Source organism: Scyliorhinus canicula, chromosome 18 (genome assembly GCF_902713615.1).
Source record: "Scyliorhinus canicula chromosome 18, sScyCan1.1, whole genome shotgun sequence".
NCBI lineage: Eukaryota > Metazoa > Chordata > Chondrichthyes > Carcharhiniformes > Scyliorhinidae > Scyliorhinus > Scyliorhinus canicula.
The window spans coordinates 48,442,055-48,465,724 of record NC_052163.1 but is presented as its reverse complement, the minus strand read 5'-3'; the positions used below and the strand labels follow the sequence as shown (position 1 = coordinate 48,465,724).

At 47.9% G+C, this 23,670-nt stretch overlaps 1 protein-coding gene across 1 annotated transcript in view; it reads right to left on the bottom strand.

The window, feature by feature from the left end:
* The window catches only part of LOC119952860 (ras-related protein Rab-40B), an 84,985-nt gene that overhangs the window by 15,701 nt on the left and 45,614 nt on the right, over positions 1-23,670 (bottom strand). Inside the window, exon 2 of the mRNA XM_038776425.1 lies at positions 20,253-20,313. Coding sequence (XP_038632353.1) covers positions 20,253-20,313 — 61 coding nt within the window. The remainder of the gene's footprint in view (positions 1-20,252; positions 20,314-23,670) is intronic.

Below are 23,670 nucleotides of genomic sequence, written 5' to 3'. Positions count from 1 at the left end.
TGGCAGCACCACTAGAGTTCTGGTCTTCCCACCATTTAGGTTGAAGAAATATCTCATTCAGAACTGGATGTCAGACAAGCTGTCTGACAACAGCGAGTGGAGGGGTTTGGGAGAGGTGGTAGAAGTAGAGGGTGTTATCTGTATATATGTAAAACTTGACACCATGGCCGGGATTCTCCCATACCCGGCGGGCGGGGGGTCCCGGCGTGTCGGAGTGGCGTGAACCACTCCGGCATCGGGCCGCCCCTCATTGAGGGGCTAGGCCCGCGCTGGAGTGGTTCCCACTCCGCCAGCTGGCGTGAACGGCCTTTGACGCCACGCCAGCCGGGGCCGAAAGGATTTCGCTGGCCGGCGTAGGTTCGCGCATGTGCCGGAGCGTCAGCCGCTGCTGACACCATACCGGCGCATGCGCAGGGGACTCTTCCGCCTTTGCCATGGTGAAGGCCATGGCGGCGGCGGAAAAAAAAAGAGTGCCCCCACAGCACAGGCCCGCCCGCCGATCGGTGGGCCCCGATCGCAGGGCCAGACCACCGTGGGGGCACCCCCCGGGGTCAGATCGGACCACGCACCCACCCCCCCCCCCCCCCCAAGGACCCCGCCAGCGCCGCCAATCCTGCCGGTCAGGTCGGTGCTTTGATTCCCGCCAGTGGGAGAGGCCGCGGGGCCGGAGAATCGCCGTGGGGGCCCGCCGACCAGCGCGATTCCCGCCCCCGCGAAATCTCGGGGGGCAGAGAATACGGGATACGGCGGGGGCGGGATTGACGCCGGCCCCGGGGGGTCGGAGAATCCCACCCTATGTCTTTGAATGATGGCGCCAAGAGGAACATGGAGCTGAGAAAACAGAAGAGGCCAAGGACGGATCCTTGGAGAAGTTCAAAGGTAATGGGTTAGGAGGAAAAGTAATTTCTGGCTATGAATGGATAAGCAAGATCAGGCTGTCACACTCAGCTGGACAATGGAGGGGCAACCTTGGAGGAGGATTGCCAGGTTAAGGGTAAAAATGAGGGGAGTAGTGCATCAGCATGATAAGCACAGAGAATACCATTTGTAAGTTTGATTAGGACTGTTTCAATGCTGTGGCACCAGCAGAAATAGATTGCAGAGACTCAAGGTGTGGAGCTGTAGGAAAGAAGAATTTCGATTTGGGATATCCCAGTTCCTTCAAGGACTTCTGAGAAGAATAGAAGATTCAGTGGGGAAGCAATTTGCAAGAACAGAGGGAAAAAGGTTTTTTTTTTTGAGGATGGTGATAATGACTGTATCTGAAGATCATGCTATAAAGCATGACAACAAAATTAAAATCTATCTTGAGATAGAGTAAAATACAGGGGCAAGTCTCATGTCCTGAATTGAACCAGTCTGATTTTGCATCATTTAAGTCAACAAACAATATTAAGTACATTCCTTACATTATTTTCTACTGTGCCTGGATGAATCATTTGTTTCAGGAACAGGAAAATATCTGTCCTTTTGTTCATTGAGAAATAGAAATGGATTCAGAATCACAATGAATTAGGAAAAACTGCTCCCTCCATCCTTTTAATTGCATATGATAGGAAATCAAAGGCACAGCATTTGGCTTCTGCTCACAGGTGCACAGTGCATTACCTGGCCCGAGAAAATGATTCTCTCTAGTTATAACCAGCAAGAGAGAGGTCACAAGTCACTAATTATCTACTGCCTGTGGAGAATCATCTCAGCAGTCAGTGGTGTTTATCTGAAGTTAGAGTAGAGAAAATAACTATGGGTAAATTAAATCTTGGCTTAATATTGCGTTAAGGCTACATTGGAGAGCCGGTGTAATTTAAGTGCTGAGAATCAACAAATCCTTCAGGATTCACTCTGCTGTCTTCTGCTTGCACTTGTGATTTTTGTCATGTTCTACGTGAAATAATGTTGGGTATACAGGTTGATTAGAAAAATAAACAACAGAAAATATATCACACAGTATATTTCTTATTCTAGTGCTTGAGCAACATTTAATGCTAGAAACAATGGTGTTTTCCTGGTCCAACATTGAGATGAGGATTGCAGTGGTCAGGGGTAGGAAGTGCAGTGGAAAGACAGTGTAAAAATTAAAGGATTTGAAAGCTTATGCCAAGCACCTCGCAAAGAAAAAACACATTTTGTTCCCAATTTGCTGTTCAATTTCTGTTGCAGCCATTCTCCAGTTAATCATAGCAAAGGTGAAGGCTAGGGAGCTGCCAAAACTATAAAATGTCCACAACATAGAACATTGGCATGGGGTTAAGGATGCATCCTTTTGCCAGGCAGAACTTTCCCACAGCTGCACTTCCACGGTGCTAATTCAGTACTGTAGTTTTAAAGACAATAAGCATAAGAACCAATTCCATGCGAGCATGCACAGTAACGATTATAAGGTTAAAACAGAAAATGTTGGATAAACTCAGCAGGTCTGGCAATATCTGTGGAGAGAAAAACACAGTTAACGTCTCGAGCCCACAACACCCTTCGACATAAATATTCAGCCCGAGTTAGCTGGCAATGAAAATGGCGATGCGGGTGCAAAATACAGCGAGAATCGGGAAATGTGATTCTCACCGACAAGATCATGCATCCCTCATTGGGGGTGTAATGAGGTTCCCGCCACGGAAGGTTGTGAGCCTCATTTAAACACATTAACATATCATTTTTTTTAAAAAAATGTTTTTTATTGAGTTTTCATATTTTATATCCAACAAATTACAAATTATTAGAGAGAAAAAAAAACACGCAAAAATTAACATGTATATTTACAGGTAAGCATCTTCATAATAACAACTGTGGCCACCCCCTTTAGCCGGCATACATATTTTACATTCCCCAATATGGCCGAGGCACATGTTTATAGGCATTTATTTACAGTTTGGTTTTGGGCCTTAGCTAGCCATCAAACCCCCATAACGAACCCGCCCCCCCCCCCCCGGCTACCTTCCCCCGATTCCCGTCCATTTTCCCCTGATTCTTGGTCACCCGACTATTCTTCCTCTTGTACGTTGGCCACAAACAGGTCCCGGAACAATTGCATGAATGGCTCCCACGTTCTGTGGAAGCCGTCGTCTGACCCTCGGATGGCGAATTAGATTTTCTCCATTTGGAGAGATTCCGAGAGGTCGGACAGCCAGTCTGCAGCTCTGGGCGGTGCTGCTGACCGCCAGCCAAACAGGATTCTACGGCGGGCGATCAGGGAGGCAAAGGCAAGGGCGTCCGCCCTCCTCCCCAGGAATAGATCTGGCTGGTCTGAAACCCCGAAGACCGCCACTATCGGGCATGGCTCCATTGTCACCCCCACCACTTTGGACATAGCCTCGAAGAAGGCTGTCCAGTACTCCACAAGTCTGGGGCAAGACCAGAACATGTGGGCGTGGTAGGCCGGGCCTCTTTGGCACCGTTCACAGCTGTCCTCCACCTCTGGGAAGAACCTACTCATACGGGTTCTTGTTAAGTGGGCTCTATGTACCACTTTTAGTTGCGTCAGGCTGAGCCTTGCGCTCGTGGAGGTGGAGTTGACCCTATGCAGTGCTTCGCTCCAGAGTCCCCACCCTATCTCAATCCCCAGGTCGTCCTCCCATTTCATTCTTGTTGCGTCCAGTAAGGTGTCGTCCCTTTCTACCAGTCGGTCATACTTGTCGCTACAGTTCCCTTTCTCTAGGATACTTGCGTCCAGTAGGTCTTCCAGTAGTGTCTGTCGTGGCGGTTGTGGGTACGTCCTTGTCTCCTTTCGTAGGAAGCTTTTGAGCTGCAGGTACCGTAGCTCGTTTCCCCCAGCTAGCCGAAATTTCTCTGTCAGTTCGTCCAGTGTTGCGATCCTGTCGTCCGTGTATAGGTCCCTGACTGTCAGTGTCCCCCCGTCCTGCCGCCACCTTTTGAAGGTGGCGTCAGTCAGTGCTGGTGTGAACCTATGGTTGTTGCAGATGGGAGCCTTGTCCGACATTTTGGTCAGGCCAAATTGCTGCCGCAGTTGGTTCCAGGATTGGAGGGTGGCTGTCACCACTGGGCTGCTGGTATGTTTTTTGGGTGGGGATGGGAGTGCTGCCGTGGCGAGGGCCCGGAGGGAGGTCCCCATGCAGGAGGCCTCCTCCGCACGCACCCACTCGGCTGCTGGCTCCTGGATCCATCCCCTTACTCGCTCGGCTGCTGCCGCACAGTGGTAGAATTGTAGATTCGGAGGTGAGTGTTCAGTTAGCCAGCAGGCTCCAGGATGCCAATTACAAAGGGCGGCATCAGAGAGGATAGTGGGGGGAGGGGGGGACTCAGATAAGTTCAACTCGGGGCTAAAGACTAAAGGAAACGTTGCCCTTCATTTAAAAGGCGTCTGGTGGCTAGTTTGCAGGCAGTGCTTCTCATGTCCTCCTTTCCTGGGCTTGTGACGATATCACCACTGAGGGATTGTCCTTCTAGCATGGCAGCTGCAAAGTGGCTAGGAGCAAATTAATTCACAGGGACAGCACAGGGGGAGACTGTGAGGTTCCTAGGTGGGGTCCTGTGAGATGCCAGGCTGCAAAGGCAGAGTGAGAGACTCTGACAAGGGGCTGTTCCCATCCTCACGAGGGCTGAACATCATCACACAGTGAAGATGACCTGTGCAGTCAGAATTAACCCCTGAACCTCCGGTGGCGACAAGTCGAAGAAGGTAGCAGATAAGGTGGCTCGCGCAATGATCTTTCTTTTTTGGACTTTTTAACCCAGTTTCCGGGGATTTAGGTCATCAAAGCTGGCCCGTCGTATGGGATAAGGAATTTGTCAGCGAAAATATGTCGAAGTCTATGAAGAAGGTTGGTGGTGTGGTAATATAATTAGGGGCTAGTTTTAAGGCCGATTAAAATGGATATGCTAAATTAAAGAATTGGGCATATTAAAATCCAACAGAGTCAAACCTCGGGCAGGCCAGACTTGACCACAGTCGAATACACAGACACACAGAAACATGTCTGGGCCTGTTTCACCAATCACCCATCAAAGGTCATTGCACTCTACTGAGGAAGCAAGGAAGAGACCGCCAGCGAGACCCACTTTTGTGAAGTCGGGCCAGAGGAATTCCAGCAATTAGATCATAGCTTACCAAGCCACCTTATGGGCAGTATACTTGAATCTGGGGTGTCCTCTTGTTTTATGTGGGTAATTTAAGGGTTAATAGTATTATTATTAATACATTTATTGAACCTTTACTTGTGTTTGTTGTTTATCCATTTTGCAACTAAGGACACATGGGTAAAACATTTGACTAAGTAAACTGGTCGAAAGCATCTGATATTTAGCAGGTACAACAGCAGTAAGAAGAATTCTATGGGTGGCAAGCCTTCGACTGAAACAGTAAGCTTGCAAAGGTCAGCAGGCGGGAAGGCAGTGGACTCGACCCTGGGTGTGGACGCCCATATCACGGTGGAAACACTGACTGGGTGATGGCGCAGGAGTTTGAAAAACAGTTTGCAAAGCACTTCGAGAAGCAGGAGAGTTATAATGGAAACCTTTAAGCGGTCGATTGAAGAGGCACTTGCCCCGATTCGGGAGAAGCTGGGAAAAGCTTTAGAGACGGTGAAGGAGCATGGAGAGGTGCTGAACGGTGTGGAGGTAGCCTTGTCACGACATGGTGATTGAATCATCTCATTGGAAGCTGAGAGGTTGCTGGTGGAGGAGAGGAACAAGGCTCTGCAAGCAAAGGTCGATGACTTGGAAAATCTGTCGAGGAGACTAAATCTCAAGAATTGTGGGGTTATCGGAGGGGGTGGCCCAAAGCCAAATGTACTATTCTCAGATGTTTGGCAAGCTTTTGAGGGGGGGGGGATTTGGCGATTGTCCCCTCCAGAGTTGGATCGCATCTCCTGAGTACTCCAGCAGAAGTCTCGGACGAATGAGCCACCGCAGGCATTGGTGATTGGATTCCACAGCTTCCTGCAGAAGGAGAGGGTTCTGCAATGACCCAAAGTGAATCGGGACTTGAAAGAAGCATCTTCAGAATATAGCAAGATATCGGAGCAGAATTGGCGAAGCGTTATGCAGCTTTTAATAAGGCCAAGTCAGCGCTATTCAGGAGTGGAGTCAGGTTTGGAGTGGTGTACCTGGTGAGGCTGAGAGTTACTTTTCGGTTGAAAGATCATTTTTTCAATATGTCGGAGGAGGTGGAGGTTTTTGTCAAGTAGCATGAACTTGTGCTTCATTGAATGGATTTGATTGGAACTTTAATGGGGACCGTTGAGAGATGTCGGTTTGAGATATTTGAAGCTTGTCGCTGGTATATGTTTGGGATTGAGGGGGCTGCGGTTGGCAGGGGGGGTTGTGGTCAGGTTAACAGTATGGAGAATAAATGACGCCTGGGGGACTTCAAGTATTGCAAGGTTGCTGGACTTTGGTAACTCACCCCTTGCTGGAACAGGTTGGGTAGTGTCATTTTTTTCTTTGATCGTACACCCAGGATAGGGTGGGGGTGGTTACTGTTGCTAGCTGTAAAGTTTCAGCTAGTGAACGGGAATTACATGGCTTGTTGGACCTGTTTGGGCTAGGTTCAGTGAGCCTAGCTTATTTGTTTAGTGCCCGGGGAGGGGTTAAGAGACCTGTCTCTGCAAAGTTTTTTTCAGGTTTATGGGGGGAGGGGTGTGGTCAGGGATCTGACTGGGACTAAGGACTTTTTTGTTTCTCATTTTGGGTGCGGGATTGGTGACTGTCTTGAGTGGGTCCTGGACCAGGCCTGCTGGACGCAGTGACCTTTGTGACCAATTTCTAAAGACAAAAGACAGTCAGTGGGTCGGACGGTTTATGGTATGGGGTTTTTTAATCCCCTCCCCCCCAACCAAAGGATAGGGGTTTGTAAATGGTATTCTGTATGCATGGATGTGTTTGTTTTGTGTTTCATCAAATGAAAACTTTAATAAAAATGTTGGAAAAAAAAGAATTAACCCCTACAAGAATGAACTTCGAAGCCTGACAACATGAACTGTATGCAGGTTAGGTCACTGGTTATGGAGGCCAGACTGTCATAGATGGTGTATGGGTGGATGGCTGTTAAAATTGGAAGGCTCGTTTAATCCACAGCCCATGAGAGCTGGGGAAATAAGGATAAAGCTGACTTTAAATTGCAGCCTTCACATGCATCAGATGTGCCTCGCCTTCCAAGGGGATGCCGGTTGCCTAATTAGCTCCATTAGTTAAGGAGTCAATTGTGCCAATTTAGTCAGCATTACAGTGCATTAGTGTGCCACTGATTGGTGCCCGATAGTTGACTCAAATATGTTGGTCTAGTGGTAACGTGACAGCTTAAAATATGAATAATGCCAGGTTCAAATCTCTGGCAGCCCTTGCATTCTTTCCATCAAAATGTTAGAAGCCTAGCCCCCAAGATTTGAACTTCCGAGGTTAATACTGTACTCATGTTTTCAAGAGAGACGTGATACAGATGTGGCCCTGCAATGCAAGGTGCTATGGTGAATACGTTCATCAGTCACCCCATTCAGGACACAATGGTGGCAGCGTCACATACTGCCACGAGGTTAGAACACCATTCAATGCACTCAACTGCCCTCACTCCTCACCCTTGGCACATTCCTCACCCTTTGCTGAGTCACATGGCCCACTGAGGCTCTCAAGGGTTGAAGCACTTCATTCAGGTGGAGTCAAGATGAGCAAGTGTGGGAAAGTGGCAATTTTGTGACAGGAGAGGGAGTGATGCCCATTGGAAAGGCACAGAGGGGAGGTTGAGGATGCTTCAGATCCTAAGAAGGCTGCGGGTCAGGGCCTTGTCAGCATTCCTCATCTCTCACTTTGATGTTCTCTTCCTTTCAGTTTTTGATTCAGGAGAATCATGGAGCTAGTCGAGCTGGGCATTCTTCTGATTGCTATTGGGTAGCAACATTGGCATGCTGCTGCATGCAGCCAGGGACAAGGCCCGGCAGAGGAGAGGGAGGCAGGGCCCGCTAATCTTATGGGAGCAGAGCCACAGATGGCAAAGCCTCAGATAAGATACTACTGGCCACCAGTATACCAGCATAGAACTTCCTACCTCCAAATGTTCGCAGGCCACTGCCGGAGAAAGCTGCATCTGTGTGGGGGATGGTGGCCCACCTGTGCCATGTGATGCCACCTCATTGACTGGGAGGTCACCCAATAACTGTTGCCATAAAGTCACTGCTGATCTGAACTTCTATTCCAGCCCATCATTTCAGTCCTGTGTGGTATCTCCCACGCTGTTGCACACATGTGAGTCAGGGAGGTCACTGGACCGGTCTGTGGATCCCACCATTACAGCCCTCAGAGGGTATCACACATCATAGAATCTTGCAGTGCTATTTGAGAGGGTCCAGATGTACATCAACTTAGACTGGGACCAGGCGAGCCAGGATGCCAGGGCAAGGGGCTTCATCCACATAGTGAGCATGCGCCAGTTGCAGAGTGTCATTGACTGCACCCACGTGACTCTGCGCTCCCCATGCTACCGTTTGTGAACTGCTAAGGATACCACTCCCTCATCATATTGTCTGTGACCACGTGATGTGCATTATGCAGAGGTGTGCCTGTTTCCCTGGGAACATTCATGACAGTTACATCTTGGGACTCTTGCAGATCTCAGCCATTAATGAGGGAGAGCAGCGGATGGAGGGATGGTTCCTCAGGGACAAAGGGTACCCACTCAGGAGGTGAGTGAGGATGTCAGTGTGGAAGGCACAAATACCAACCAAGTATATACATCAACGGGTGCGCTAGTCGAGCTAGAGGTGAAGTTCCAGTGCCTGGACCGGTCTGGAGAGCCCTCCATTACACTGCCACCGCCCCCGGCATACAAGGAGTGAATGAAGATCAGCAAGGATGACATGACAGGCAAGTGCAACTTTGTGTGGGATAGGATCAAGGTAACACGGTTCTGGAGGAGAAGCTATTTTGTAGAATAGAGCGGCGCGAACAGTATGGCAAAATTAAGTCTGGTGGTGTGAGAGTTTAGATGGCACTAGGGATAAGGAGGTTTTATAGGCTCCCATCTGGGATACAGGGAGGGCACAGTAAAAATCAGCAAGGCCAGGACATTAAATTTTTTCATTTAATTTTCCACCTGGCAGCTAGTCACCTGGCAGAGGTCAGAGATCAGGAAGGGGAGTGAAAACAAAATCAGAATTTGGGGTGGGGCAGGGATGTTAGTCACTCCAAGAGGCATCAAAGCATGGAAAGGGACAGAAGTGGAAGATCTGCGATCGTGACAGGATGGAGACAAAGGATGTGATCGGCAGAGGGGAGGCCAAAGGCTTCCTTGAGGGGCTGGGCCTGCTGGCCCACAAGGAGTGAACAACTTACTTTCTTACTGTACACATATCTTGGATGATTAAATCATTTTTTTTCTATGACGGGAGGAGTGAAGTAGCCTCAGAAAACCTGCACGGCAACTGAAAAGCCAGGCTCCTAATTGTGCAGTGGAATGTTGATTTAAATAAGTTAACAAAGTGTCTTAGTTCTCCAAGGTAAAACTTTCATGACGTGAAATCTGCTGTCAAAACATTTCCTGTTACCTATCGGCACCCCCTACTCCCAGTACCTCTTGCCAAGGACACCTTGGCTGTGGCACTATGATGTAAGTTTCACCATCAATAGGCTTCTAGCCTGTCAGTCTGGCTGACTGTGGGTCAAAAACAACAGAAAAATGTTTAAAGGAGTTCTGCAGTTAAAAATTGTTTAAAGGAGTTCTGCAGTTAAAAATTGTAAGTTATTCAGGAAATCCGTTCTTCCAGATTTCCCAGCCTCAAACCAACAAACGTGTACGGAACGCATTCCAAGGCTAAAATTTAAACCATAATATTTAAAATGCGGAAGCATTAGAAATAGTTGATATTAAAAACTGCAAAAAGGCAGAGAAGGGATATTGTGTTGCAGTATTTCAGAACATTCCTGGCGGTATTGAGCAGTTCCAATAGCGTGAATGGCACACAGAAGCCAAGTAAACTCGAAATGCTGAGAAAGATATTCAGCGGGACTCTCCATTTCTAAGTGTTGACACCAAATCAGAATTTGTGGATTTTCACGACAGCAAAACTGCCACTGCATCTGGACCAGTGCCACGTGGAACACAATATATTCTTTTTTTAAACATTTTTTTAATTCTCCTCCTTTTTCACATTTTTTCCCAAATTTACACCCAACAATAAACAATAATCAGTAACGAATGTGATGTAATGTCAATCCCCACATCAATAACATCCTCCCACAAAACCCCAAAACATTAGCCCACATGTTAAACAAAACAAATGACAAAAAGGAATCAGGAATCATCCATAGTCATCATTAACACATACAGTCCTTCACCCCCCAACCCTCTCAGCCCCCAACCCCCCAATGTTCGATGTGATCCAATTCTCGAAAGTGTATTAAAATGAATAATGCCCATGAATTGTAGAACCCCTCCAACCTTCCCCTCAGTTCAAATTTGAGCTTTTCAAGTGTTAAGAATTCCAGCAGGTCCCCCCGCCACGCCAGGGCACAGGGTGGAGAGATTGATCTCCACCCTAACCGGATCCGCCTTCGGGCGATCAACAAGGCGAAGGCTACAACATCTGCCTCCGCACGCGTCCAACCCCGGCTGGTCCGACACCTCGAATATGGCCTCCCGAGGGCCCGGGTCCAGTTTCACATGCACCACTTTAGAGATTACCCGAAACTCCTCCTTCCAGTAATCCTCCAGCTTTGGACAGGACCAAAGCATATGAACGTTGTTTGCGGGCTCCCCCACCCCCAACGTACACATACACCTTCTACCTCCTCAAAGGGCTGGCTCATCCTCGCCCTTGTAAGGTGCGCTCTATATACCTCCTTCAGCTGTATAAGCCCCAACCTCGCATACGAGGGAGAGGCATTCACCCTCCACAGCACCTCACACCAGAATCCCTCCTCCATACCCTCTCCCAACTCTTCCTCCCACTTTACCTTGATCCCTTCTAGTGGCGCCTTCTCCTCCTCCAAAATAGCCCCGTAAACCGCCGATACTACCTCTTCTCCAGTCTACCTGTCGTCAGCACCTCCTCCAGCAATGTGGAAGCCGGCTCTACTGGGAAACTCTGTATCTCCTTTCTGGCAAAGTCTCGAACCTGCATGTATCTAAATATTTCCCCCTGCTCCAGCCCATACTTCGCTCATAGAACATCCAGTGCAGAAGGAGGCCATTTGGCCCATCGAGTCTGCACCGACCCACTTACACCCTATCCCCGTAACCCAATAACCCGATCTAACCTTTTTGGTCACTAAGGGCAATTTATCATGGCCAATCCACCTTAACCTGCATGTCTTTGGTCTGTGGGAGGAAACCGGAGCACCCGGAGGAAACCCACTCACACATGGTGAGAATGTGCAGTCTCCGCACAGACAGTGACCCAGCGGGGAATCGAACCTGGGACCCTGGCACTGTGAAGCCACAGTGGCTATCTACTTGTGCTACCGTGCTGCCCACCAATGTTATTTGTTCGGACGCTGGCCCTTGGCTCCTTATATAAAAGCTTTACCCAGTCTACAAATCTGGGTCCAATTCCAAACCGCTCTAGAACTGCCATCAAGTACTTCCATTCTACCCGGTCAAACGCTTTCTTGGCGTCCAATGCCACAACCACCTCACAGAATCATAGAATTTACAGTGCAGAAGGACAACACCAGTTTCCTTCCTCTCCGCCGATACCATAACCACGTTCAGTATCCTCCTAATGTTCAAAAAGAGCTGCCTCCCTCTCACAATCCCAGTCTGATCTTTACCCGTCACCTTCGGGAGGCACTCCTCTAGCCTATCTGCCAGTACCTTTGCCAATATCTTTGTGTCCACGTTTAAAACTAATATGAGCCTATACGACCCACACTCCATCGGATCCTTATCTTTCTTAAGTAACAGGGAAATCGATGTCTGCCCCAAAGTTTGTGGTAACACTTCCTTCCCTATCGCCTCCTCAAACATCCCCACCATCAGTGGTACCAGCTTATTTTTGAATTTTTTATAATATTCCACCGGAAACCCATCCAGCCCTGCCACCTCCCCTGACTGCATTCTCCCAATCGCATCTTTTGTCTCCTGCTCCACTATTGCCCCCTCTAATGTAGCCCTGTCTCCTTCCCCTAACCTCAGGTACTCCAGCCCATCTAGAAATTCCTGCATTTCCCAGCCTCCCAAGGTGGCTCTGACCTGTACAACCTCGCATAGAAATCCTTAAAGACTTTGTTAATCTGATCTGGAGCTACCACCAACTTCCCTGCCCTGTCCCGCATCTGGACAATTTCCCTTGCCGCAGCCTCCCGACGGAGCTGACCCGCCTTCTTTCCATGCTTGTAAACTGCCCCCTTGCTCGCCTCAATTGGCGTACCATCTTCCTGGTAGGTCGTCGGTCAAAACTCGCCTGGAGTTCCTTCCTCTTTTCCAACTGCGCTGGAACCCTATCTTCTACATACCTCCTGGGAACACAATAAATTCTCATGAGAAATGGTGCCAGATTCACTGGTTCTGCAATTGACACTCAGGAGGCTGACAAGCTGCAGCCGCATATACTCACTTAACTCCCCACACACACACCATCCCAACCATCAAGATGGCAGCGAGGAGAGCGGCACCCCGTTTTACTGGTGCTCAGCTGGATATCCTCCTTCCTGGGCCAGGACGCCGTGGAGGAAGGGAGAATGACCCTGAACCCTGGCCCAGGAAGGAGGCTGCAAGCTACCGCTGTTCGCCATGCCTGGGCGCAGGTGGCAGCGGTGGTCAGTTCCACCCGCAACACCGTCCAGACCAGCCAGCAGTGCCGGAAAAACTGCACCACCTCCTCAGGGTGACTAGAGTGCGTAAGCAGCACTGTGCCCTGGCACTAACACGCGCGCACGCGCACCCCCCCCCCCCCCCCCCCAACTAAACCAGAGGGCGGTCGAATCCCCGCCCTGCACCAAGTACCGGCACCCATACCGGCCACCATGGCCGGGTGGCCTGGCCACTGAGGCCATTAGCTGCCCAGCCTCTGGGCTGCATGAGTCAGACTGTTGTTTTCTGTTTCCCCCTCCCCCCAGGTGAAGGCTGCGCACTACCGCCGGGAGCAGGACCGCCGGACCTGAGGCCCCACACCATAGCCGAGCAGAGGGCCCTAGATGTGGTTAGTGGCCCTGAGGAACGGGAGGTTGCTATGGTGGAGCTTGGCCGTCGGCAAGGAAGTGAGAACTCGCTTTGTTGGGGTTCCCCATGACAGGTGTGTCAACCACTCCCCGCGCAACTCCACACCCATACCACCCTCACCCCATCGTTACCCTCACCTACACATTACCCTCATCCCAACACCACCACCCCCCATTCCCCCCCCCCCATTCCCCCCCCCCATTCCCCCCCATTCCCCCCCATTCCCCCCCCCCATTCCCCCCCCCATCCCCCCCCCCCCCCCCCCAGTTTAATCATGCATCTCGTCTTGGTCTTACAGGACTTGCTAGGGATGGGGCGGGTCCATCTGCTGACCCCACCCCCAGCCAGTGCCACAGCCAGAGCCCTCCCGTGAGCCGTGCATCAACGATGAAAGCACCTCGGACACTAGCGCTCCGCCTGAGACTCAGGAGACCCCCGTGCTCGGGACGGAGGATGACAGTGATGATCCGGCACATCTCTCCAACTCCCTCCACCAAGAGACACTCACCTCAGTTGGGCTCCTTTGTCACTATCTGATGCGCACCACACAGTTGATCCAGTACAGCAGGTATACCCGAGGGGTGGATAGTCGGAGGACAGTCCGACCCGAGGAACTAGCTGCCATCCAGACAGGTCTTGAGCTTCTGGAACAAACAGTCCCATCTGCAGTGGAGATGCTGTCGCAGAGCCAGGAATTGCACCAGGGGTTGTCGGCGAGCAACCAGCACCTGCAGGTGCAATTGGAGGAGTCCAACCATGTCCAGCAGCAGGAGGTGGTGCTGACAATGCGTGTCACCCAGGCCAGCACCGCATGGTAGCATCCGCGGTGAAAGCATTGGGAGCGACGGTTTCAGCTATGGATCAGCATGTCCATGGCCTGGGGCATTGCGTGCAGGTGCTGGCCGAGGCCCAGGACAGGGTTGCCGTCTCACATGCGACCATGTCCCATAGCCACGTGGAGATTGCAACCGCACTGCTGAGCATGGCCCCGTCACAACAGGCCACGGCTAGGAACATAGGCAGCATTGCACAGGCGCTGGCAGACATGGCACAGACCCAGATGGAGGTGGCCCAGTCCCAAGGGAAGATAGTGCAGTCACTGGCTGACGTGACACAAACCCAGAAGGTGGTGGCACAGCTCCAGAGGGTCCATTCCCTGTGCTCCATGGCCACGAGCGTGGAGTAGCCCAGGGTGGTGGGGGGGCATCGGGCACCCCGAGGGAGGAGATGGTGATGGGGCCCGTGCCGGTTACTCCCGCAGGGGAGGTGCCGGAACACTGTAGCCCCTCAGACTGATCTGGAGGTGATTGTAGGGGCATATGCATCCCGTTGATCACCTCTTGGACTCGGAGCATCCCGGTAATGGCGGCAAACCCCGCTGCCCGGGCATTCTGGTGTTCTCGGTCCACATTGAAATGGTTGTATTGAGCCACTTGGGCATGTAGGACCTCCATGACAGCACGGATGCACCTGTGCACCGAGGTCTGCGAGATCCCGGACAGGTCTCCACTAGGCGCCTGCAATGACCTTGATGGCCACTGGGAGCGGGTGTCCTCCCACATATCCCCGTGGTACCAGGTGTGCTATTATCTGGCAGATATGTCGTACTGTCTCTCTGCTCAGCCAGAGTCATCAAATCCATGCCAGGTCCGGCAGGTCCTCAAATGACAGGCGGTGCCGGTACACACAAGGCCTCATGCGGCGCCTCCTTGGCACCTTCTCCTCCTCAGCCTGCTGGGCAGCCAGCTCTCCAACCTGGGCATCTGCCACCTGTCCCTCTGTGGCAAGCATGTTGTCGTCTGCTCTGCTGCAGCACACTCCGTTGCTGCAGCTTCTTCCTACAGCGCCTGCTCGTACAGCAGCAGTGCATCCCCCTGGGCTGCTGCGACTAGCAGGAAGGCCACCATTGCTGGTTCAATTCCAATATCCATTGTCTAGTGGGGGGGGTGAAAGGCTGATGTTAGCATGATACATATCCCCCGTGCCGAACCAGGCTACATGGTGGCCGCAGTTGGCACTGTGAGCTCTGCATCCACATGTCCCCCTCTTCCGCCCCTCCCCCCCCAGTCACCGGTTTCACGATTTGTGAAAGCACAGGTGAACCACGGCGTCAGAAACGCGGTCCATCGGAGGAGGACAATCACGGAGACCCCGGAGAATACTGGGTCGGGACCACTAATGATATGCAAATGGTGTTTACAGTACGTGCGTTCCGGTACACATTGACGTGGCAGTCAAGGTGACGGAGAATCACAATTTGGCATCAAATTAGCACCTGCCATGATTTCGGCATTGGAACCTTATGGATGGAATCAACCCAATTCCGTTTCCCGATTTCAGCATGAGGAAACGGATAATCCCGCCCATTATCTTTCAGAACCTGGGAAGGGAAGTTGGAAATGGGACAGCAATTCCATACAGAGGGATGAAGGAAAGCTTTTATCTAGTGAGATGATTGTGGGAGTTTGAAAGTGGGAGGGGAACAAAGCTAGAGCAAAGGATGCAGGGGCTTTACACAGTAACTTCATTGAAGCCCACTCGTGACAATAAGCGATTTTCATTTTTTTCATTTTTCATGAAGGGGCAGTTTGGAACTGGAAGGACAAAGGGATAGGAAATTAGGAGATCAACCTAATGGAACAGATTTCATAGATTTAAAGTGCAGAAGGAGGTCATTCAGCCCATCGAGTCTGCACCGGCCCTTGGAAAGAGAACCCTATTTAACCCCACACTTCCACTCTATCCCTGTAAGCAAGTAAACCCACCTAACCATTTTTTTTTTGGACACTAAGGGCAATTTATCATGGCCAATCCAGCTAACCTGCAAATCTTTGGACTGTGGGAGGAAATCAGAGCACCTGGAAGAAATCCACGCAGACACAGGGAGGGCGTGCAGACTCCGCACAGGCAGTGACCCAGCCAGGAATCAAACTTGGGATCCTGGATTTGTGAAGCAACTGTGCTAGCCACCGTGCTGCCCTTTCTGGCCGGGATCATTCTGGTAAGGTCAATTGTGGGGATAAAGGACACAGTGGGGATAAAGAGGAAGTTATAAATGTTGTCAAATCTGAACAGAGGTGTGGGAGGAAAGATGAGTGGTGAACCAGATACGATCCAGGAATGCAGCGTTTTGATTTCTCCTCCCATGAGAAAAATGAAGAGGTTGCAGATGGCAGTCACTTCCATTTCAGCTAGTACTTGATGAATGAAACTCGGATCCCAACTTCCTTTCTTGCTGTATATATTTTGGATGGTTAAACCAAAGATTCAACCTTTTTTTCTTGGGGGAGGGGGGGGGAGGAAGTAACAACATATGCGTTTTACTGTTATAACCACATGATAATACCCCAATGCTTGTATAGTTACATTATACTAATGAAGTATTTTGGAAAACATCAATTTTTCCTTGCCACATGCCTCACACCTCTATATCCTTCATGCCACTTGCTTCATAACCTTCCATAAATAGCACTGCCTCTAATGTGCTGAATGACAGAATGAAAGATGAGAGCAATGGGGAGTGGCAGAAAACAAGGTAAAATGGGAGAAGAAACGTTAAGCCGTTACATCAGTTGCAGTTAACATCCACACTGCTTACAAGAGGCACATTGTTAATGCTACTACAAATCAGGGCTATCCAAGCCTCCCTCAAGCTCTATAATTTATCAACCTAAATATCAGGAAACAACAGAATTATGAAAAGACACACTGACAAGCATTTGGTTACCTGGGATATGTAGAAACCCAGTAATGCAAAGTTCAGCAAGAAAATTACATTTATACAGAAGCCAAATAAATATCAAAATTCATATGTTCTACCTGGAGGTAAACTACATACTGTAATGTTCATACAAAGAATTTCATAAGCTAATCATTTTAAATTCCATGATCTTTCATGGGTGAAAAGACATTTCATTTCCTGCAAAACGAAAATTCTACTTCTTGTACTTGCAAATACAGCATTTCTAATTTAAAAATGGTTCTTGCTGTATTAACAATGAATAAGTTAGTAATGAAGTACAATGCCAGTTATAAAAATTGCACTAAAAAAATTAAATGCATCAGCATAAAATTTACCAAAGGTTAATGACAATATGGAGGAACTGAAATGTTATATTAGAAATAAAAGATACAAGATCCAAATGTATTCTAAAAGGAACCTTGTCCTAAACCTATTATACCTATTATGGCTGTCAATCTAGTGACAAACAGGAATGCTTCTGGTTTCTGTGAAATTAGGTTTATTTCAATTACTTGCAAAAGAAAATTCAAAAATTATTTTATTAAATAAGTTTCAAATATTTAGCAACTCACAAATTCTACTTTAAGCAAACTTCCACTGCTGTCATCAGCTTTTGGGAGCATTTTCAGTCCCTACCCGCTGTGTGTGACTGTGTACCAATATTGTTTTTTTAAATAAACAATTAAATCTTGAACTCAGGAGAAAGAATGGCTTAATTGACAAATACTGCTTCATATCATTATATTGCAAGGAACAGAAATGATGATGTGGCGCCCTAAAACTTTGTTTGCAAACTTCCGAGACCTCAATGTGGAATCAGCCATTGACTGCTTTACGGGGATCATTAAATGATTATTGTAAGATTTGATCATGCAATTACTGGCTGCATGTACAGGCTTCACATTCTCACAGTTGAACCCTTCATTAAGCCAAAGTCAAATCCAATGTCAACATCCAAATCACAGAACAGATAGCTAATAGAACAAATTTGTAATGCAATCCAATGGTTTGGGTGGCGACAAACTAAATTATAGATATTTCCTACAGTACAAAGTCAGTTCCGTTCTGTTTTGTTAAAATATGTTGAACTGTTGCCAATCTGGCAAATTCATGGTTTTCATTTTATTCTTTTTATGCAGCCCAAGTTGTGAGCTCTATTTACTTATCACTGTACATTTTTAAAAATGCTCTCTACATCCTCCACCCTACCCTCAGATGTATATTTCCTATTCTCTGTGGTTTTCAACAAACTCTGCAGTCTCCACTCGCCTTTTCCAACTCAGCATCTGGAGTTCAGCGTCAAATGTAATAATCCATCAGTGGCATGCCACTGCTTCAGTGCACTGCTCCCTTCTTATGTGGCAGTGACTTGCTGAAAGATGAGGAAAATATTTTTTTTTTTTAAATCACAAGGAATAAAATTCATAGGATGGGACGGAAATCATGTGGCGGTAAGGATAGAATAAGAATAAGCCAAGAAGGGAAAGTGAAAAGCTTATTTTTCCCTCATTCACTGCTACAAGTTCAAGACACACATGTTATCGAGAGAGGGTTTTAAAAGCTTCCTTATCTGTGGCTTATTTTATGTATTTTTCAAAAAGACCCCTTAACCTTACAGCAGCTCAATGCCTGCCTGGCCTTCTTAAGCTTCCCGCAGAAAGGAGATTAGAACACAACAAATGATTTTCTTTTCTATGTTCTCAGTGTTTCTCAATTGTTATGACCCCCCTTGGGGGCCAAGCATTGTGCTCTATACAATTCCCCCCTTTCAGAGTACGAACTCCCTCCAGTAATTGGGGGCCGGGGTTTCCCCTTAACAAGAGAGAAACTTTGCAGTACTAAAACCCTAACCTGGGTGCAGGTCGAAGAGAGTGGCCCTTCGGGGACAGGAGCTGTAGCTTTGTGATTTTGTATATATTGTAATAAACCTTTGTTCAGTCCTATCCTGGCGTACGTTCCTGGGTCTCTTCCGTCGGATTCTACATCAATATAAAGTGTTTTGATTCTCGTTAATTGGCATAAACGACTATCTTTTAAAAGGAACACCAAGATTACCTTCTTAACTACTTGGCTTGACTAAATGGAACACGAGAAGCTCTTATGTGAATGAGTCACCCCTCATTTTGCTTCTCATCGTTCAACAAACTTTGAGAGAGGCAGGAGAGTGTGCATGCTTCATTGAACACGCTGATTTGTTACTTTCTAGTCTTTACCCGTTTGTCGAACATTCCCATTTGACGTTTTTTATTTAAGCGGCTCAGACTGATTCTTTCCCATTAATCTGAGTGCTATAACAGATTTGCTCCTTTGCTCAACTATGACATTTGATAGCGACTTTGACAATGTCTTAAAATCCCCGATTAGATAAATCATCAGGGCAGGCTCAGCCCTCTATGAATTGTGCCGCTTTCCTGCTGGAGCGGAGAATTACCTTTGTGCTTATGTACTGCAAATTTAATTCTAATCCCTTTGAACAAATGGTTTACTCCAATCCACTGTAGGACTGACTCAATTCCTGGTCTCCCTCTGGGGATCTGTGAGCCAATTCACTTGAAAGTTTTCAGATTGTGTTCCAATAGCCTTTAGTCTGGATGTTTTGGAGCATCTAGAAAAGTCTGATAGACTTAAATGTTGGTGTTCTAGGGTACCTGCAGGAGATTCCAAAAAAAGTCTGCCCCATGTTCCTGGGACAGAGCACACTTCCAAAGAACAGGAAAGAATTTCAGAGTATTTACGGCAAAGGTTAAAAGACCTCAGAAACTAGTGGGACATTTAAAAAAATGTTTTTTCAGGAGATCAGGTGGAATTTAATTTATTTTTGGAAGGTTTAACTGGAAAGCTTTAATGAGCACAGAGATATGAGCATAGTGGTGATTGAGGATCTTTTGACATTAATACTGAATTTTGAAGTTGCTGTTTCAGCATATAGTTATTTTTTTTTCTAAATTTAGAGTACCCAAATATTTTTTTCTAATTTAGGGTGGCCAACCCACCTACTCTGCACATCTTTGGGTTGTGGGGTGAGACCCACGCAGACATGGGGGAAATGCACAAACTCCACACTGAGAATGACCCGAGGGTGGGATCGAACCCGGGTCCTCAGCGCTGTGAGGCAGCAGTGTAACCTCTGCGCCAATGTGCTGCCCCTGTAATATTTGGTTTTTGCTTGCAGTTGAATTTTCCCATCACGATGAAGAGGTTTTTATTTGCAAGATTCCAGGCATGGAAGAATTCCTGCTTGACGGCTATAAAAGGTTCCTTCTCAAAACAGCTCCCCTTGCTATGTTTGGAAATCTCTTCATTCCACTTAGGCAGTACAAATCTAAATAAAACGTGTGAAACAAATCCTCACACTGGAGGCGAAAAACAAAAATTTGCTCCTGCCCAGCACAGTTACAAAGCACTTACCAGAGTTGTAATTTCACCCGACGCCCATCTAACAGAATTGTTGTTGTCTTGTAATCGATACCTGACAGAAAGAAAAATAACTGTCAGCAGAAAAATTTCTGACCCCAAATGGATTGATTATTCAACATTTAACAATCTAACCAATAAATTAACAAAAGCTATTTGCTGCATATACAATGAGCCACATGTGCCTTCAACCAGCAATACTAATTAGTTATTCATCAAACAGGTGTTTTGGGCTGGGAGCAGAGGCGTGGAGGCAGAATACTGCTGCATATTACATTATTGCCATGTTTTCCTGTTGGTGAAGAGATATAAGCAGAATGGCACTCAGAGTTCTTTCTGCTTTCTAAAGCTGCCTAAAAGCTCTCTCCATGCATTCAGTATGCTTAACTAAACGTCTTAACAGTCTTCTCTTGATGCCCTTTGGAGATTCTGTTTTGCATGAGCAATATCATATAAATTCAGATGTTTAGAATTTAGATTTATTTTTCTCGGTCTTGCCAGCGTTGAGGGGAAAATTACAAATGAAAGTCAGTTTTTTGGGAGTTGGGATATTTCTGCATGTGAGCTGTGGCTGAACTAGCAAGCTTGCATCAGGTGTAAACAGAATAATTAATTACAACGCAAACAAACAAACATTCTCAATTCTATCACTCTCAAAGACATTTCTTATTTAGCTGAAAAATAGCCAGGAATTTAATTAGAAATCTGGAGGGTTTGATGGCCTATTTTATTCCCTAAAATAAAGGACTGTGATCATTTTTTACAGTTTAGCAATTAAGATTATAAATAACATCTTGATAATTGCATTTAATTCTTTGGGGATGTTAGTCATATTATGAGTGTAAAATTTATAAGCAGAAATATACTTTCCAGGAATCGTGAAAGAGACGTCTGCTTTCTTGCCTTCAAGCATGGTAACACGGTGGTTAGCACTGTTGCTTCACAGCACCAGGGATCCAGGTTCAATTCACTGTCTGTGCAGATTCTGCACGTTCTCCCCGTGTCTGCGTGGGTTTTCTCCGGAGTCTGCACGTTCTCCCCGTGTCAGCGTGGGTTTTCGCCGGGTGCTCCAATTTCTTCCCACAAGTCCTGGAAGACGTGCCTGTTAGGTGAATTGGACATTCTGAATCCACCCTAATGTACCAAACAGGCGCCAGATTGTGGCGACTAGGGGATTTTCACAGCAACTTCATTGTAGGTGGTAATGTAAGCTTTCTTGTAACAGTAATATATTATTATTATAAATAATATATCTGATTCCATCATGGTTCGGTAAAACAGTGGTAGCAATGGTGGATTATGTCTTACAATAATAATCTTTATTGTCACAAGTGGGCTTACGTTACACTGCAATGAAGTTACTGCGAAAAGCCCCTAGTCGCCACATTCCGGCGCTTGTTCGGGTACACTGGGGGAAGAATTCAAAATATCCAATTCACCTAACAAGCACGTCTTTCGGGACTTGTGGGAGGAAACCGGAGCACCCGGAATAAACCCACATAGACGCAGGGAGAACATGCAGACTCCACACAGACAGTGACCCAAGCCGGGAATCGAACCTGGGACACTGGAGCTGTGAAGCAACAGTGCTAACCAATGTGGAACTGTGTCACCCATAATTGATCTTTCAAAACTCCTTAGTTGTCATATTATAAAAATGATGTAGAGGCATTAGCTGAGAAGATTGCCAGGGACAATACCAGAAACATGTGGGTATACATTTCAGGAAAGTATCGACCGAACGGGTCTTTTTTCCCTTGAAAAGTGAAGGCTGATGAGTGACCTAATTTAGGTGTTTAAAATTATGAAATATTTTAATACGGTGGATAAAGAGAAAACCTTTCCTTTTATGGTAAATAGCACAAGTGGAGATAATCAACATAAGATAGTCATAGGGAATCCAAAAGAAATGTATTCATCTAAAAAGTGGATCTTGCTGCCATAGGGAATGGTTGAGCATTTAATGCAGAAGCATTTAAGGGTAGGTTAGACAAACATACGGAAGATAAGGGAATAGAGAGCTAGAATGATAGATAAGAAAGATGGGAGGAGACTCGAGTGGAGCATAAAATGACAGCCGGAGCTAGTTCTGCTGAATGATGAACGTCTGTGCCATATATCCGATGATGTGGAGATGCCGGTGTTGGACTGGGGTGAGCACAGTAAGAAGTCTTACAACACCAGGTTAAAGTCCAACAGGTTTGTTTCAAATCACTAGCTTTCGGAGTACAGCTCCTTCCTCAGGTGAATGAAGAGGTAGGCTCCAGAAACATATATATACACAAAGTCAAAGATGCAAGACAATGCTTTTAATGCGAGCATTTGCAAGTCATTAAGTCTTTATAGATCCAGAGAGAGGTGTAATTCCAGGTTAAAGAGGTGTGAATTGTCTCAAGCCAGGACATTTGGTAGGATTTTGCAAGCCCAGGCCAGATGGTGGGGGGTGAAAATAACGCGCCATGAATCCAAGGTCCCGCTTGAGGCCGTACTCATGTGTGCGGAACTTGGTGGTTCCGGTTGCGGCTATGACCAGCTAAGTCGCACGTTTGGCGGCTCCTGCTACAAAGGTGTTTTCGGGCCGATTGGAGGGCCCCAACGGCGCTGTAAGGACAAATCCCGGTGGGGGAAGGCTCCCTGAGGAGAACCAGACCAACTTTATGGTCGGTACCCGGAGTGGGGTGGTAAAAAAAGCAACAGCAGCTCCCCAAAAAAAGCGGGGGAAGAAGACCAAAATGGCGGCCGGTGGCGCACCCGAGGAATGGAGGAAATGGGCGGAGGAGCAGCAGGCCGCTCTCCTGCGCTTCTTTACGGAGCTGAAAATGGAGCTCTTGGAGTCAATGAATGCGACGACCACCAGGCTGATGGGAGCCCAGGCGACCCAAGAGGCGTCGATTCGGGAGCTGCAGCAGGAGATGACTGTGAGGGAGGAGGAGGCCACGGTCCTCGTGGGAAAGGTAGAGGTGCACGAGGCACTCCACCTGAAATGGCAGAGCCGTTTTGAGGAGCTGGATACCCGAATGAGGCGGAAGAACCTGAGGATCTTGGGCCTGGCAGAAGGCCTGGAGGGGTCAGACCTCCCGGGATACGTAGCAGAAATGCTGAGCTCCCTGATGGGGGCAGGGGCCGTCCCTTCGCCCCTGGAGCTGGAAGAGGCCTACAGGGTCATGGCTAGGAAGCCAAGAGCAAATGAGCCCCCGAGGGCGGTGCTGGTGCGGTTCCAGCGACTCAGCGATCGTGAGAGAGTGCTGGAGTGGGCCAAGAGGGAAAGGAGCAGTAAGTGGGAGAATTCGACGGTGAGGGTCTACCAGGACTGGAGTGCGGAGGTGGCTAAGCGGCGGGCCCGGTACAACCGGACGAAGGCGGTGCTACATGCAAAAAGGATCAGGTTCGGAATGCTGCAGCCAGCGCGCTT